The 19,623-nt window shown below is 34.6% G+C and overlaps 1 protein-coding gene across 2 annotated transcripts; it reads left to right on the top strand.

Annotated features, from left to right (window-relative positions):
* Positions 1 to 4,306: 4,306 nt before the first annotated feature.
* LOC128218431 (uncharacterized) lies at positions 4,307 to 18,306 on the top strand. Of its 2 annotated transcripts, none has more exons than XM_052926095.1 (9): positions 4,307 to 4,432; positions 12,801 to 12,846; positions 13,336 to 13,418; positions 14,275 to 14,364; positions 15,618 to 15,735; positions 16,059 to 16,127; positions 16,444 to 16,584; positions 16,786 to 17,131; positions 17,534 to 18,306. In XM_052926095.1, exons 3-9 carry the CDS (start codon positions 13,342 to 13,344, stop codon positions 17,596 to 17,598), a joined length of 906 nt encoding a protein of 301 aa, XP_052782055.1. In that variant the 5' UTR covers positions 4,307 to 4,432; positions 12,801 to 12,846; positions 13,336 to 13,341; the 3' UTR covers positions 17,599 to 18,306. The 2 variants fall into 2 exon arrangements, with proteins under 2 accessions (XP_052782055.1, XP_052782056.1); XM_052926096.1 differs by lacking the exon at positions 4,307 to 4,432 and adding an exon at positions 4,791 to 4,899.
* The last annotated feature ends 1,317 nt before the right edge of the window (positions 18,307 to 19,623 follow it).

Below are 19,623 nucleotides of genomic sequence, written 5' to 3'. Positions count from 1 at the left end.
ACTCAGGTAAATCGGTCTGCTATAAATGTGTATATAAAAGACTGGATTTATTGATGCTGAACTAAACATTAAACCTGTCAATATTTCCCTTGGAACGCCAAGTATATGTTGAACGTTTTATTAAGATATGTTTTACCAGTAAACAAAAAGACAATACCTGTTTTCCTATATTTTCTTATATTGTTATATCGTAACAGAAATGTTTGCTTAGCGTAAATTGTACGAATAATAGCTGTATTTACACGTATAATGAATAACTAACCCTTGTCACGCGGGAGACCGGGGTTCGATTCCCCGGCGGGGAGCAAAATTCAACCTTTTGGCGTATTACTTTGTAAACGCCGTGATGGGTTCGATATTTAGTTTATTCATATATGGAGAAAAAAAACAGCACAGCTATGATGTCTTTATGATATTGAAAAATTTAGTATTGAGTATAGAGTTTCGGTATTTCTCTTACGAGAAGCAAATGTGGAATAACATAAAGAAAAAATGAAAGGGACAAAGGATTTAATAAATTGTGCATAGAACGTGAACACAGCAATTAGGTTAGTAAAATGACAGGATAATAAGTATTCACACTCAAGCTAATCATACATTACAGAACAAACACGCCTGTGAAACACTCGCACTACCTATAATTAAACACCTGGTTTCATATGCAGATAAATGTACTGTTTAAATATAATATACAGTCGAACCCCTTTGGCTCTTACCCCGATGGACCGGCGAATATACCTCGAACCCCGGGAATTTTGAGTTATGCGGGAATGCTTACCTTCTGAAATAAGAAATCGGTCCTCAGCATCCAGTTCGAGCCTACAACGAAATCTAGCAAAGCGAGTTCGAGCCAACAACGAAATCGAGCAAAGCGAGTTCGAGCCAAAAACAAAATCGAACAAAGCTAGTTTGAGCCAACAACGAAATCGAGCAAAGCGAGTTCGAGCCAACAGTGTTCGACTTTAATCACATTTTGATTTTTTCAACATGATTGCATTTACAACCAGAAATGGACGCGCAAGCACAATGACACCAAAATATAACTCCTTAAAAAGCAGGCCCACGTCAATGTCGCCTTCTAACCATATACAGTAAACTACAGTCGAACTCGTTATGTCGAAGTCTTCAGGTTATCTGAAAATATTCGAGATAAATATCCGACATAGATGAAATGCAAGGAAATAGCACAAACAAAACACATTTAAATTCGAATTGTGGCTGATGCTTACAAATGTAATTGAATTTGTTTTGTAATATACTTCCGTGCGACTATCACTTAATAAATTACATTATAACTGGTTAACTAGATAAGATTCGTGTTGCCACTTATTTATAAATATAATTATTCAAATAAATAGATCTAGCCACGATCGGCGAATTTCACTTAGTAAGTGGTAGTATGCTACTCATTAATACACCAGTCAATTGTAACTACGGCCCACCAGGTCCGGGGGTATACCTGGGATAGCCGGGGAAAATGGGCCGTGTTTTTACCTTTTAGGTGGCCCCGCAGTGCCGGGTGAATGCGGTGGTTTTGTCTTCGCTTTAAATATAGCGAGGATTGGGCCTTACCTAGGGTCCCTGGGGTGCGGGGTCATTTGGCGGTGATTTTATCATCTATTCGTCTCCGCAGGGCGGGGATTTTAGCCGGGGTTGGCTGGACCGAAAGTCAAAGTCCCCGCTATTCGCTGGACCTGGGGGCGTGGTTACAATTGACTGGTGCATAAGTGAAATTTGCAAACCATAACGAGTTATCCTGTTAATGTTGTACAGCTCAAAAGGCAATTATATGTCACCATAAATTCACTATTTCCTTTTCATTATCTTATTGAATATATGTCTTACTTGAAAAGAAATCACATCAAGACACACGAAATAGTTGATTATATATTATCAGGCATATTAGCAAAAGGCATACAGTAGTTATATGGTCCGAAAACAATGCGAACGCATTTTACCCAATTCTGAGTACAATCTTCTTTCGTAACAATTAGTCAACTTATTTGAATTCATGCAACAATAGACAATGTATCACGCGATATTGGAAATGTATACACATACATGTACATAATAAGTAGCATAATCCTCTTCACTATATACATGTATTAATATTTTCGAGCGATTTTACCTGCTTGGACAATAAAGAGCACGGGGATTTCACCTGAGTGAATGAAATCAAAGATTCCCGTTAACAAAAGTATAGAAACGTTTTACACTCAAAATTATCTCCTAGGGCGTAGCTCTAGCAAATGCCAGGCCCTTAAAATGATGTCTGAATTTTATAAGGCGTAGGCTTGTGATACAAAATAAAGTTTGAATTGTTTTTCTCCCCATCTTTTCTCGAGTCAACATTGTAAGCATTTTCAGTTATGCTGGTAAGAAATGGTAGAATTTGTGGGGATAGCTTCCGTTGCTTCTTAAAATAAAATAATATCCGGCTACACCCCTGCGAATCAGATGGTGCGTATCATCCTAACCTGTATATAAAGAGAATTAGACCACGAGCCGGCGGAGTTAGTTCGAGTTAGATTTCTGAGAGTTTATTTATTATTAGAATGGCAGCTTGTTTTTCGTCGTCGTCGTCGTCGTCGTCGTCGTCGTCGTCGTCATCATCATCTTCATCATCATCATCTTCAACACCACCAACTGCAGCGTCGTCAGCAGAGCCGATGTCTTTTGTAGAGGGATGGGGCTGGGAGCCGGGAACAGACGTCCGTGAGGTCCCTTGTCTGGTCAAGGACTCGCGGACAGGGGTTCAGAGGTATGTGTTCGTAGGGATTCACATTTACGAAATTCATTGTTTTCTGTGAACTAAAACAAAAGTATCAAAATGGTGCAATTGAATTGAAGTATTTAATTGATAAAATGAATGTTTTGAAAATTGAAAATGAGTATAAATGAGTGTGTTCTAAAAGATACTGCCTCGTGTTCTATGACGAAAACAGAATTGTTTGAACAATTCAAAGTGCCTGTAAAAATATCAGAAGTTTGTTGTTGTTGTTTCTAGCAGTTTAACAGTGTACAAATTCAATTACACGAAAACTCGATCAGTGCCCACGTGACCGGGATTGTCTTATGGTCACCCAAAACGGGCAAAGTGTGCACTCTTGTTCTTGATAAGCAAACACCGACTCAAGATCATACTGGCTCATACTCTGGACTGTTTCACGCACTCGGGATATAATTAAAGTATATAGTGTTTAAGCTTTATATCATACATAAAGACTGGTTTTCAATATAAATCCGAACAAGATTCAAATCAGGAACACCTGTTAAATTACGTGTTGTTTGCGGTGATTGATACTTTGATCTAGAATAATACCAACACTTGCTCATTGACACAATTGTATTGCCTTAGTAACACATATTTTCTTTCTTTGAGTATTTTTTCTAAACCTGCCATCCATTTTTCTTATGTATACCGTGACGCTTAAAGATCAAATTGTTGCATGTGGAAGGAGAAACACCATAAAGCGCGCGCGCAGTTAATATGGGGCCTCGAAAATATTTTGATCTTCATTCAAGGGTTTAATAAATAGAAAACCTTTATTGAGTTTGCAACTCAAATCATTTTTTTCTTTTCATTCGGTATGACATAACAGACAATACATTTGTTTTGAATAGCTATTCCCGACCGACTACACCTTTAGGGAATTGCCCCTTTTGAAATACAGAAAAAACATCTTTGTTGATAGAACTAATGTTTTAAATTTTGGAATCGCGTGTTTTGAAAAAACATTTGACTGCTAATGCAAAAAAAAAAAGTTAACACATACATATCAACCAAACTCATGTACATATACATGTATTTTGAACATTCGGAACTCCTCGGTCGTATACAAGTTTGCGATGGAAAATGACCGAGAGGTAACGAATGGGTTTTTGGCAAGTATTTTGCATTCATTTAGCCTTCAAGTCAATTCAAAATCTAGCACTCATCTTTTTTTTCCTCGTAGCACATTTTTTTAAATGTACTTCACGGTAAAATCTAAGAAGCCTTTCTTAGCACGAATATAGAATGATGGTTTACTGTCCACAACATGACATTTTAAGCAAAAGATTTATAAAATGTGAATATGTTCTTCAGTGACAAATGTTGTCACATTAATCTTTTACTGAAATATAAAACTCCCCTAACAAAAACTACACATAAAAATGTCAAAAAAACTACAATGTTGTTTTTTTAACATTATTTTATGCCAGAAACAGTTTGCTTCTGAACTCTGTGGTTTAACACATTTATAAATATTAAAAAAAATGTTGACCGGTAGCCGTACCACCAGGCTGTTTGCATTCGTTAGCAATTCTTTTTTGTAATTCGATGGTGTATTTTTCGTATTCTTATGTGTACAAGACGGCTGTTTTCATTGAAAATCTTGTTTAAATACATTGCGGCGTGTAGTGGTGACATGATATCTTCTAGATGCAATTAGTACGTGTAAATTGCAGGATCTATTTGAGTAAAAATATTCGGAGCTCCTCTGCGATTTCATTTTTGATAAAAAAAATGGTCATACGGAAGTCCTCGACGTTGTTTTTAATAAAATGGCCGAGGAGTTCCGAATGACCTTATTTGTTGACGATTGCTGGTGAATGAGTTCTACCGGAAGTTATTGCGGCTAGTTGGGGCCGAGACGAAGACGAAGACGACGTTATTATAACAAATGATACTGGTACCATGTGCAATTCATATATTAAGGCATCGGTGACGTACCTGTTTAAAACGGCTTTTTTTGTTTAAATATCATGTTGGTAGTCTTATATATTAAAGTCTATTTACTTTCGAGCACCATTGTAATAGCGAAAGGTGACAAAATGTTCGAATAACGTGAATATGAAATTGATACGGTGACTTACGCAATAGGTCTTGTTAAAGCTGCGGGAATGATGCCTGTTTAGGTAACTTCTTTAATATTTGGATATTCATTTTGTTCTCTACTGTACTGGTTGAGAAGCAGTTTCTGACAGTTTTTGTATGTTTTTATTGAATTATTTATACGTGTTTAAATACCTACTAAAATTGTTCACAAATTAGATAACTACAGCTTAAGCTGCTATTGTCGATATATTTTTCACATTTGTGACATCACATATAGTGTATCTAAGCAAACAGGGTGCTGTTCTGATTAGCTTGTGGTGAGAAGCAGTTTCCGACAAATCGGATGCGGTGCAGATTTAAGGTGCCTATTGTGTGTTTTTTATCTGTTTATTTAATATACTAAATTTAAGACTGTAATGAGATAAATATTATTTAATTTTTCAGCATTAACAAAAAATTTAAACCTAAATTTACGACAGTCAATTCATACTCGAAATCAGGCAGACACTGAATCTCAATGATATTTTGATTCATTTCTGATAGAAACTTGTGTTTGTATACATTTAAGTGAATGTGGTTGCAAAACAAGCATGACACCAGTGTTCACAAATATGTACATAATGATCATTGTTTGTATGAGTCAATTTAGGAAAACCTTGTAGCTATTTATAGATATGCAAAAAAGGTTCACACGCATGCGCAATACGCTGCAAGTGCAGATCCCCCACTTGCAAATTTGTGTACAAAATGAAAAATAAACATTAAACATTAAATAATAATTAAAGTTACTTATGTGTCTTGGTAAGAATTTCAACTTTTGATTGCCTAGTTACCATATAGTTGAATTGCAGTACCTTCTATATGAAGATCTAAAGAAAGTACGCGAAAAAGTGATTTGTCGGAAACTGCTCTCCGTCGGAAACTGCTTCTCAACCAGTAAATGCCACAAGCCGACTATTTCATATCAATGTAAAAAATATTCTTGAACTGTAACTCCTTAATACTAAACACTTAACTGTTGAATTTAAAAACAAGTTACACTTTAATTATTTTTGCCAATACCTTTAACTTATTACACAAGTTTTTAATGAAACAAAAATAATTGGTTTAATCTAGACCTGGGAGTAAGATAATTAGATGTATTATTGGTCGCAGTTAAGACAGATCTGTGAACCTTTGGCAATGACAGGGAGGTAGATTTAGGGCTTAAAAGTGGTAGTTTAGGTTCAAAAGCAGTAGAATTTCTAATTCCTTTATTTTTCAGTCAAAACCAATGATGTAAACAAACTTGATATTTGTTACTATTTTTATATTTTCGGAAAATACGCATAAAATATGTCATGCTTAAGAGACTTGTCATATGTTAATGATATTGATTGAGAAACAGACAGATAAAACCCCATACTTCTAAAAAGAAGTTTATATCCAGAACAGCTGCGAAAACGGGTCGGAGTGTAAGTGCAGACGACTGCAGAATTGTGTATGTCAATTTTCCCGCCAAATTGTCTTAAAATTTTATACACTAGATAATTAATAACACCTTGGAAATGTTTTCTTTAGTATTTTAACAGTTTTATAATAATTATCTTTGATATTTGCAAAAATGCTGATTAGTATGAAGCCAATTAACAAGGAATGCTGATAAGTGGTCTTTTGTACCATACTGGTAACCTAGCAACGATCTCGGCAGAAGTGTGAACTGAATCAACAAGTTGCTTATTGCACTATGTTTTTTAACGTGACAGATTTATATGGTATGTTAGCATGGTTGATAGAATTTTGAAGGTTTTAAAATAAGATTTCATGCCAATTTCATATAATTTTGAGTTTTTTTTAAAAGCTCAAAAATCAGTAGATTTCAATGGGAAAGCGGTATGGCATTAGAAGGGTCTCAAAAGCAATATAGTTTTCCTACCGCCTGAAGAGTTCACATGTCTGATTTAGATCAACTTCTGTCAATAAAGCGTCGCCATTTTGAAATCGTCTAGCAGGTGCCCATTATCTTAATGCTCAATATGCTTTACGTGAAACACCTGGGCTTTATCAGGCCATTTTGGGAAAAGACCTCAGACATTTTGCATAAATTTGCATGTCAGGAAATTTGTCCAAATTTGGAAATTTTACTTTAAAAACAAGCTTTTCCATCCTGCAAATGGGGAAATCATTAAATGTTTGCTCTTTCATACAGCTGAAACAATAATTTCTGAAATGATATCTCCTTGAATATCAATCATATTTAGTCTTGCTAATTTCTGAGAGGCTTCCAAGGGGATTTTGGTTTGAATTTAGAGGAATTGATGTTTAACCAGTTTTTTATTTTTATTTTAGGCAGATAATGGGGAAGTCAGAAAGTATTGCATGTAAGATCAATCCTTGGGATGTAAATATTGATTACAATAAATCATGACAGACATTTCATACTGATCTCTGAATGGGATGAAGATCAATAATTTCTGAAATGATATTCCCAAATCTTTTATTTTTTATTCAAATTTATATTACAGTAATATGTTGTGCAGGAGAACATCAATATGTACATTTCTTGAAGAAAATGATAATTGATTAGGTGGATATTCGCAACTTATTAGCTATACATTTATCAAAAAAGAATTGATTAGGTGGATATTCGCAACTTATTAGCTATACATTTATCAAAAAAGGGCATTTGAGCATTTCACAATAAATTTTTCATAATCATTGGATAACAAAATAATATAAAAAATATGAAATATGTAGAACATAGTTTATCATAGTTTGTTCTGTGTTTTTTTATATAAGAAAAGAGGATTTTGAACACAAAAAAAGGGGATTTGGGCAGGTGATGATGAAGACTGATTAATATTAGAACGGATGTAAAACCATTTATTATCATGCTCGTGCTTCATTTTATCAATTATCAAGGCAATTTCTTTCTCTATATTATGTCTAATTATCATGTATTTATATACTGAGTGAATTGAGGCGCTGTTTTTCTATACTTTGAACCAAAGATGTAGAATTTCATCAGCACATTTATTAAGAAATTAGTAATCACTGTGTGTTTTTCATTGCTGACTTTTCCGAAGCTGATATTTTTTAGTAATGTTAAATTTATATTAATATGATTATCTTTTAAGAATTGGTTTTATCTACTCAATAGCAGTTGTATTTTTGGGCACTCCCAGAAAAGATGTTCCAGTGTTTCAATATTGAATTGACAAAAGTCACACAATCTTTGTTCATTTATTTTACATTTATAAAGGAATTCATTACAAGGAACGATTCTCTGTAAATATTTATATTGAAAACTTCTTATGTTTGTGTCATTGGAACATCTGTATGTGATCATATTTATATTTTCCCACTCTTTATCTGTTATTTCATTTAAACCTAGTTTTTGTACCCACTTCTGTTTAATTAATATACATGTGTCAGTTGATGGGATAGTCTTTGCATATAGAAACTTATGAGGTATTTTACAACACTTAAATTTGTACAATATTGATTTTGAGTCATTGGTAGGGATTTGATAATTGTCTGTAGATAAGTATATATCTTTATTTCATTTGGAATGCTATGTATTAGGGACAAATATTTTAGATAGTCGTGTTGATTTACTTGATATTTTGATTGAAATGTTTCAAAATCATACCATGTTTTTGACTGAAAATCAGATAGTTGCCATATAAATTTTATCCCTATTTCATACCAAGCTTCATAAAACAGGCTTTCGTTATTAAGTTTAATGGACTCGTTATTCCAGATTATGACATTTCTTTCTATATAAGACTCCTGATCAGTTTTTGTAATTTGCTTCCATGCATTTAATATATCGAATAAAAAATATCCCCAAAACTTAACATAATTTATAAGGATGTTGAACGAACCAGCTCATGTAAAAAGACTTTCATAAAAAAGTTTTTTTTAATTGGGATTTTTCTGAAGATTGGGAAAAAGATTACATTACTTGCTTTGAGAATGGTCCAATAGTCAGACCTGTGGTTATTTGAGTAAAGGCCTGGAAACCTATCCAAAATTCAGTATAAATATGTTGGCTTAATTAATTGTCAGTATTTAAAATATGCCAAGTCAATTATCTATGTGTAAAGTTGAGCTTTTAGATGTTTTCAAAAGATTTGAGATTTGAGCTGATAATCTGTACAAGTAATATAGCAAAATAGACCTTGAGACTGATATGTCTGAATAAAAAAAAAATCTGTTCTGTTTCTGTGATCAGAGTAAAGTCATTTGAGTTAACTTAAATCAATGTCAGGTTCTGCATTATGTTTGGTGAATTAAATCATCAATGCTCAATTTGAAGAAAGTCGCAATGAAATAAAATTCTGCAGTTACTACTTTTAGATTATAGAAACATTGCACGCTAGTTCACCATCATGTCCCCAACCTGTACACAGGAGGAGGTCACTGTATCAAGCATTTTTACAGAATTATGCCCCTTTTTAGACTTATAATTTATGTTAATGTTTGCATACCACCTCAAATATTTTTCCATTAAATTAATGTTAATATCTCAGCACAATCATCATGATTTGCATTGACACCTTATCTAACAGTGATCCATGATGTTTTGTCAAAACTTTTCAATCCATACACTGAAAAGTGGAGGAATAGTCAAGCGCCCTGTCTCTGTGACTGTGACAGCTCTTGTTCTTTCAATGTCTAAGTCCTAAACTAGTTGTTAGAGGAATACTGGATTCTGACATTTATTTCTGTAAAGCTAATGGAATGAAGATTCATACAGTATTTACGATAGGGGTGTCTATTGGTATGTGACGAAATTTGATAAATCTGCTCAATATTTGGACAAGACCAAATTTGCATCGAGGTTGAAGTTTTTTAACTTATTTAAAAAATATTTTGTCATGAATAAATTGTTGTTTTTTTTAAAAAAGACACTTTCATGGGGTCTTAAATTTCTGGACTTCATTTCATTCAATAAAAGAAAAAAATCCTAGCCCTGGAGTTCTAGGTACAAAAACGTTTTGAAATACTAAATATCAATCATATGTTAAGATAATTATGCTCACTTCCCACTTAGGACACTCGGGTTCGATTCTTGGTCTGAAAGCATAACTTAAGATTGGTAAATTATCAAAGGTGGAAAAATGATCACTGATGAGTGCTGCAGGTTATGTTGAGGCACAGCAGGCACCTTTTGTGTTTCTCTCATATGTTTCTGTAGAGGAATTGTTGCCATATTTGGCCGATTCTTTACTATGACGTGATGAGAAAATCCACTTGTTTCATTAAGGACCAATAAAGTCAAATTCAAATTGAAATGATGTTCTTTTTTCATTGACCAGTAGATGACCCATAATGATATTAGGGATAATTGTGTCAAGGGTCCAGGTCAGTGACCCTGATAGCAAAAGGCTGTTTGATAACTTGACAATGCCTGCACCAATGGCCCTCAAACTTTGCGTTCAGATTGGGGGAAACCAGTATTTGGTTTTTGCTAGTTGAAGTTGAAATGCTACAGTATAATTGTTAAGTTATCTGGTCATTTTCTAATCTAGTCAGTTACTATGTACAGTACCTTTATTAAATACAAACTGTCCTTGTAATTGAACCTTAATGGATTGGTTCTAAACTTCTCATATTAATTTTGTGATTTAAAAGTGAAATTTAGCTCACCTTTGCCGTAGACTGAGGGTGAGCTTTTAGGAATGATGATTGTCCGTCGTCTGTCATACGTCCACACTTAGTTTGTAAACACTCTAGGGGTCACATTTTACCTGAATTGTCACGAAACTTGGTCAGGACGTTTGTCCCAGTAATTACTCGAACAAGTATGAATATGGGATATCTGGGGTCAAAAACTAGGTCACATCGCCCTAATAATAAATATGAACAAACCGTGTTAACACTCTAGATGTTATTTCAGCCCAAATATAGTGAAAATATGTCAGAAAGTTTGTTTTAATGATTTCTAGCTCAAGTTTGAATATGGGTCATCTGGGGTCAAAAATTAGGTCACAGAGCTTAAATATGGAAAAACCTTGTTTACACTCTAAAAGTACCATTTTCAGCCCAAATATCTTGGAAATTTGTCAGAAAGGTTGTTGCAATATTTTCTAGCTCAAGTTTGAATATTGGTCATCTGGGGTCAAAAACTAGGTCACAGAGCTTAAATAAGGAAAAAACTTATTAATACTCTTGAGGTATCATTTTCAGCCCAAATATCCTGGAAATTCGTCAGAAAGGTTGTTTCAATGTTTATAGCTCAAATTCAAATATGGGTCATCTGGGGTCAAAAACTAGGTCACAGAGCCTAAATAAGGAAAAAACTTATTAATACTCTTGAGGTATCATTTTCAGCCCAAATATCCAGGAAATTTGTCAGAAAGGTTGTTTCGATGATTTCTAGTTAAGTTTGAGTATGGTCAATCTGGGGTCAAAAACTTAGTCACAGTTCCCCAAATTGGTCAAAAACTAAGTCACAGAGCCCAAATTGGAAATACCTTGTTAAACACTCTAGAGGTTACATTTTCTTACATCAGAGAAGCCAAATCCCTGTTATTGCCCATTAATTATCAACAAGTCTATAGCACAAAGTTTTACTGAGTTGAGTGATATAGGGCCATCTTGGCCCTCTTGTTTAAAAATGAAATTTATATCTTTCTTTGTTTTTATTTTACACAAGTGACATGTATACAATACAAAATAAAATTATATAAGTTAAACCATAGAGCAAGTGGTCTCATGTTATGTAATAGTAACTTGTAAACGCTAAAGGATAGTTGCGTTCTGGATAAATAATGTTATCTAGCAAAGAAATGTACCGGGTACACACAATATTGTAAGGGAACATTGGTGCTTAAAACTGGTGCATGTACTGTATCTTTATGCCTTAAGTATGATGACCAAGGATAATTAAATAATGATCAAATTGATTAATAATCAATTATATATATAGGTTTCATTAACTGATTATCGATTTTTCTGTCTGATTCCAAACACTAGTATATGACCCCTATGGATTTTGAGGTCATAGAGTCAAAGGCCAAGATCACAATTGTATGAATATAGGTGAACAAAGTTAAATGTAGTTCCTATTTACTTGTTTCCTGCTGCTTCAAGAATATAAATTTATCTGCAAATATCAGTCATCATTTGAACATCATTAAAAACTGTACCTACTATCCCCACACTTTCGAATGGTCATAATCTTAAAGCGACTGTCTCACAGATGATAAAATAGTGAAAAAAATTAAAAATTGTCGAATAAACTTGGCATCGATGTGTTCAATGAATTGAAACTTACTAATTGAAGTACCACATAGTTTACAATTTATTTAAGTTTAGCAGTTATTTCGTATTTTTCCATTAAAAGATTACTAGTTATGTCTACCATGTAGAATTCATTCCTACGCGTGATTGGCTAGTCGGTGTTATCATGTGATATAACCGAGGTAGGTTTATAGCTTAATTATGTCACCTATTGTGTGTAAGCCTTTTAGATAGCTCAGTAAGGAAGACGCTGGCCTTCAATTTTGGCGACGCACGTTCGAACCCGGTCTCCGACACAATCTCTTTTATTTACATTTTGGTACTTTTATTACAATTATGACATCAAAGCGTAACACATTCTATTAGATAAATGCCCTGAGATTCGTTACAGAAAAAATAATTTTGGGTGCAAATCTGTGACACAGTCCCTTTAAGACTGCTCAAAGGCAATAAATGTCTGACAAATTAGTTGTCATTCCAGTGAATGCATATAAATTTCATTCATTTGTGCACTTTTTCCTGATGAAATTGCTCTTAAATTATTGCGCATATAAGGCCATACCACCCGTTGAGAAACTACAACAATAACACATGTAATCTTTTATTACAAATCAGTGTGTATGCTTAATTTCAAGGGTAAAAAAGACAACATTTGGTCATACATTTATATTATTGCTTGCCACTGTAGCTTATTATATTTACTTGAAACTTCAGTAATTTTTCAGAAGAATATTTGTTTGTGTATTTTCAGGGTAACAAAGATAAGAGTTACAAGAGAGATCGTCGAGGTTGGCATTGTAAGTTGAATTTGGTAGTATGATATGGTATAGTTTAAGAATTCAATGATATTGGATTTATTAATGTACGAAGTGTTTATTATGCTTTATTATATCAATTTGGCATTGACAAAAGTACTACCAGTCTGCATGCCAACAAAATTGAGTGACATACATGTAGTAAATTGAAATAGTTCTAATAGTAATAGTTCTTTTCTCGGCATGAAATGTTTCTCTACATGACTTGGCCCATGTTTTTTTTTTGTTAAAAGCTGAGCTATGAGTGGCTTAATCAAAGTTTTGTGGTTATGCATGTTAGGAATAGAATGGACATTTAAGCAGACCACAAAAACAGCAGCTTTACATTGTAACAGATCGTATTGTAACAGAATTGTATCGTTGTATATTGCAGTCTCAGAACAAATGACTTTACATTGTAAGAACGGTGGAACTGATTTTTTTAGTAAACTTGTTCAGTCTTTTTCATATTCATGTTTGTCCTTTTTTCAGCCTGAAATGAGGTTCACCCTAGAGGAGGAGAACGATCCAACATTTCTCTATACATTTATTTGCCGGGAGAGAGACTTTATTCAGTACGTGATTCTTTTAGTGATTCTTCCACAATTATCTTCTTTTTCTGTATGTTGCAGTGAACTTACTAATTGGTGGGTACTTTAAAAGTAAAAAAGTAGTTAAGCTCAAAAAATTGCACCCACTTTCAATTATGCCAACATGTGATGTCTCTGAAGAAAACTACAGAATACACAGATCTGTTTTGCTCATAAAATCTAAGAAAGCAGACAGAAATAGTGTACTAGTGCTTGGCATCAAATGGTTAAAACAAGATTCAGTATATAATCTAGAATTTTTGATCAAGCCAATTATGCAATTCACTAGTGCAAGGCTTGTGGGCTTGTGCTTATTTTACCACAGGTATAGTGGATGTGTTTAAAGAGATAACCATTTGAGCGTTCAGTAAAAAGGGAGACTTTTATTGGTCAAAACAGATCATTCTCTTGAGATGCATGAATGATATAACAAGTCCTTCTAGCACAGTCTGAAAATATATCATTTTGTTGTTGTTGATCACACACAATAGTGACTTGACTCAATGTATGATAATTTAGTTATGTGGATTATCATGTTGACAAAAAGCATTAACTGACAAACCTTTTACATAATGATTTAAACTGGACCAACATACTTTGTACCAGATTTTGGCAATTTGTCATCCAAAACCTCATGATAAAATCTGAAGAAAATAAATAAGAACTACATACGAGTACTGTCCATGTACTTATAATAATAAGTGACATGTATCTTTCCATACTGTGTTCAGTCATAAAACATCAGTACATTTATCAAATCTGACATTCTGCTGTGGAAAGACGCAAGTACCTAGTAATAGATCTTTCACAAAAGATATTTTACAGTTTTCTTTTATTGCAGATTGTGCAAAAACCACAACCTCCATGTTGGAGATTCGGAAAACTTGTGTGAGGGTATTCTCGATTGCCTTCGGGAGGTGAAGCAGTCAGGGTGAGAAATTAACTGCATTGTAAAATATCTGTGTATTCATTCTTGCTTGTGAAGAACGGCAGATACACTTTGATTACTTTGTTGAGTCCGGTCGGCTTCACACTTTTGGATGATAAGGTGTTACATCAACTTGGTTTGGTCAGTGGTTTGTAACCATTGGACTCCAATTGGATATTGAGCACAAACTGATATATGAGGTTCAGAAATGATATATATGAGGTTCAGAAATTATATATATGAGGTTCAGAAATGAGGTGTATTGACTGATTTTCAATGAAATGATGTGGAGTTGGAGTGGTTATGCATGTAAAATGAACTCTGGCCTAGCTTAAAATCAAATCCATTCAAGCCATCAAATGAAACTTATACACATGTCCCAGGGGTAATATGTATGTAAAAGTAATAGAATTTTACTCCCTGATTAACAAAGTGTATATTGGAGTCACTCAGTGGACGATCCGTCTGTTGCAATTTTCCTTGTCCAGGGCCTTTTAAAAGGAAGTTCAGTGTACAAAAACTAAAACTTGTCATCAAACCAGCCTATCTTCCTACCCAATGTGATTCTTAACAAAACAATAATCTCTGAGGGATGGTCTTATTTTAAAGATTCAGGTGACATTTCTGTGTCCAGGTGGAATTTAGGGCCATGTTTCACTCCTGTGATAGCTCTTTTCCCTTAAGTTACAAACAACCAGCTTTTGCATTTTACATGCATATAAGTTTATTACTGAAATATTTGCAACATTTTCACCCTTTAGTTGCACAAACTGTGAGTACATGATAGTACCTTGATATAAGATTTAAACTGCTTTTCGTCATGTGTGGCGGATCCGTGGTCCGGAGGGACGTTAAATGGGGGCCCCGTGTGACAGTGTATACACTGGTGCACGTAAAAGAACCAGGGTAACCCTAACCAGGGTTACATTCTGTCTGTGCAATATGCTCCACAAACCTAAAATGACTTAAAATCTTAATGGAGCACTCGCGGAATGGGCAAGGCCGGGGCGAGTATAAATAAGCTGACACACCCACCTCGTCATAAAATGAAATTTTTCTGTCAAATTTCTATATAATATGAAACAAAATGCCTGAAATAAATGTCAAAGAGATTTTATGTGGTTAAAATATTTCTGACCTTAAAAATGCGGGGGTTCTTGAAATATGGGTATTTGACACAAGATCCCCTGACAGAAAAGCCTCCTTATTTGTATTTGTGTTGGAATATTATTAAACTGTTTTTAAATGTATTTCAGGCTCAGGGTTCGTCCCATACAATTTGAACTTATGAAGACGGTGGCCCACCTGAAGTTACCACATCTTCAGATCAGATGGAGACCGGCATGTAAGACCAGAGTCACACAACACAACAAGGTACATGTAAAGTCTTATTGGGCTATTTTTGTCAATGATAACTTATTACAAGCACATTTCAACTACTGAGAATGCTGGATTTCAACTTTTATCTTTTTACAACAATTTTAAGATATAATAATGTTTATAAAGGTCATTTCATAATGGCCCCGTTATTTGTCATAATATCACCTCACATGGAAACATTGTACATTATTGATTTTGTTCCATCAGTTTTTAATTAATTTTCATTTTGTTCAATTTTCAGTAAGCTTATAGAATTTTCAGTCTTTGTTATGACACAAGTTTAACCTATTTATAAAATCCTGCCTTTGTACCATCAGATGCGACAAGAGGAGAAGGAGGCATTGAGGAAGAAGTTGGAGCGAAAATGCCGTGAACAGAGAGTGGAAGTGAGTAAATGGTACATTATGTATAAAGGGATTCACCTTTACCTTGACTATAATAACAAATATAATGACAGCTTTATACTTGTATTACTGTCAACAAAGTGTTGAGCGTTGGCGACACACCCAGGTTAAGGTTAGGCATGGAAGCCCCTGAGGTCATTATAACAACAGGGTGCTTGTGAAGACACTAACAACTTATCTTGATCTATTTAACTTGGCCAAAGGATGGGCCAGTCATCTCATTTTTTCAAACATTACTGATTGTTAACAATATCATATTGTAATTGTAAGAGTTGTAAAACTATATATATTTTTTCAGATTCAGACCATGGCAGAGATGAGGGCGGAGAATGAACGCATGAGAGCTGAGATTGCAGAATTGAGGGAGGAAGTCAGGTCTCTTAAAGAAGGGGCCAATGCGTGTACAGCCCCTTCAACTGTAATGGCAGATCAGAGCAGGGTAAGATGACTTCTAATGATATTTATTAACACTTTATAGATAATCTGTTTTAATTGTTTTAGTTTACATATGAAAGAAAAATGTCTCTTCCAAAAATTTAATAATCACCTTTAAGACATTTAAGACATAATTTTAAGGATATGACTGCCTAAGTTAAAACTTCTTTAACTGTCCCATTAATCTTATCTTTCCTTATTTCAGATCCCAAGGCCAATGGCTCCTGCCCCTGCCACTGCCCACAGGAGCCTTTTTGCAGCTGTGGGCAGAACGAGACCTGGCTTCGCTGCGGGAAGAGTTACTACAGCAACAACAACTGTGCGCAGGACAGAACCAACAACTGCGCGCAGTAAGTCAACTTCTTCCCGCAGCACGGCAGCACCTGCAGGCAGTACAACACGAACTGCAACACGAACTACAACATCAGCCTGCAGCTCTGCTGCCACTGCCCCCAGCACATCAGCTGGTGGGCAGACAGCTGCCCCCAGCACAGCATCAGCTGGTGGGCAGACGGTCGAGGGTGGGGCAGCTCGAGGTCGGGGAAAAGTTTGTAAGTACACACCATCTTTATAGTATACTAAATTACCTTTAATGCAGGGAAAATATTTTCAATATAACAAAAGTAAAAATTGAAATTAATGACAGCACTTTTCAGTATATTTAAAATGTAACATCATATTGAATTCAACTTGCACTCTTATCCAGTCTCTAGACAAGATCCGTAATTATGTGAGGTCCCTATTTGATTATCTTATAGTTTCATGTTGAATGGCACCTTAAATAGTTAAACAAAACATGAGCACTGGAAATAAGATGGGTGAGCTTCAAGTAGTGATGGGTTTTATTTTAATTTTTTATCTGTCTATGTGTTGTTCACATTTAACTTCTAAGTAACTCTCTGATATGTCCTTTTTTAAACACCTCCTCTTACTCTGTTTTTATATATTTTCAGCATCAAAACGAAAACGTCATGATGACGATGGGGGGCAGGCAAAGAAGAAAGCAGCTTGGAGGTGAAAATAGAAAATGCCTGCCCCTCCCCCACCCCTCGACCAAACTCCCTCTTCTGCATCTCAGCCAACATAACCTGCTCAGCTTCGTTTTACATCGTTCTTCTAAATCGCTAATATCTCGCCCAACATATCATCTCAACATCGCTCCACACTTCTCCACCTTCTACCACATCAGCATCGGTTGTCATACGAACATTACAGTGCTCTACAATGGTTAGAGCTGTGTTGTGTCATGCCGGTCTCCTTGGGCCACCGTCGAACAACGCCCTGATTGTGAACATCTCAAAAGGACATTCCCACGAACAAAAACTGACGATTTTTATAAGTGAATGTGTTAATATTTTTTGGGGTTATATACAGGTTTGCCTTTTGAAAAATTACAATTCTATTTCATTCCAACAGTGATTTTTTTACTGGAAAAGATTGTTCATAGCCTTGTGTCGATTTTGTTATTTTGCAAAAACTTTAACCTTTACTGAAATACCGTTGATACATTCTAATGAAACTTGGTAGACATGTTGCCAGAATCATGTTGCCAGCAAGATAGAACTCTTTATGGTATGATTTTCATATTTTATAGTCTTATTTTACATCAGTTCTATTCCGGTAGTATTTTTTTCTGAAATTCAGTCAGGGTTATTATTCAAGCATTTAAAGTTGACCACTTACATCTACCAATTAATTATTTTACTATGGTCAAGTGCCATATTTGATGAAGTTTTATACATACAAGCTGTGTATGGTTTGTACAGTTTCGTCATTTATACTGGATTCACTCTTTTAACGTTGTTTGGTCATTGAACAATTTAATATATTTATAGTTATATATCCATTTGTACATCTATATGTCCATTCTATTTTAATTCTATTTTAGCCTTAGTCCTTGACCTGCCCCACTTGTCCTTGAAATAAGGGGCCCCTGTATTCCTACCTTATATCCAAACAATTTGTCCTGGCCTACTGTCCCACCATTTTCCATCTCACCCTTTATCCTGCCCAACACATGCCTTTCCCAAATCCTGGCCCAATTCCTGACCTGCTGTCCACTGTCAACCTTCTTTTCTACACTTAAGGGCCGGCCCAAATCATACCATCTTCTCTGATGGACATAGATGTACAAATAGATTGAAGTATGTAATATATCAAAAATCTAGTACTGCAGGAAAGGGAAAAATTCACCTGCTTAGTTGTCATAAATTTACAAGATCTTGCTATTTGAAAATTTTAAAGCATTCAATAAGACTTGTTTTATATTTTACTTCTAAAAGAAAGCTTTAACTTAAGAACATGAAAAATAGTTGGAATTTATTTTTGGCTGTCAGAATATAATATTAAGAAACCTTTAACGAGTCGGCATTGACACAACTGATTTTTTGTTGGTCATCTTACCTGAACAGTATGCTTCTTTTGAATGGCATACGTCGGTATTATTTTAGTATTCACTTGAAATTAAGAAACCAATTTAAAAAATAATCATTTATTTGACCTGGTTTTTCTATATATATATAACCTACCTGGAACTGAGCTTATTCCCAGCAGAAATATTATTATGTAAGTTACCATACAGCAGAATTATCAGAAAAAGGAAAATTGTATGAACCATGTTTTTGTTCACAAGGTATATAGTAGAAAGGCAAGCCTATTAACCATTTACGAGAGCATTATACACAATAGTCGATGTTCGTTGGGAATGAACGTTTCAATACTGTATTATCACTGATTGCATTCAGTGAACTTGTTGTGAGGGAATGTTGCAATCGTTCTTTTGATTTGTTCTGCTTTTGTGCAGTTTTATTTATTTTTTCGGTATGCTGACGACTTGCAGTTGGTGGTGTTAAAGGTGATGATGATGAGGATGATGATGATGATTGGAGGATGTATATAGTTTTTTTTAATATTTTGTTACGTTCTAGTAACTTTTATAAAAAAATAAAACCAAATAAAAAATATTTTTGTGCAACCTGTTATGTATGTTTATTTGTTTCATTTATTTTGAAGCATTTATTTGTTTTATATTGTACAAAAAGGT

Source organism: Mya arenaria, chromosome 14, assembly GCF_026914265.1.
Source record: "Mya arenaria isolate MELC-2E11 chromosome 14, ASM2691426v1".
Classification (NCBI taxonomy): Eukaryota; Metazoa; Mollusca; class Bivalvia; order Myida; family Myidae; genus Mya; species Mya arenaria.
Note: the sequence above shows the minus strand (reverse complement) of the source record. Positions and strands in the feature narration are given on the sequence as shown.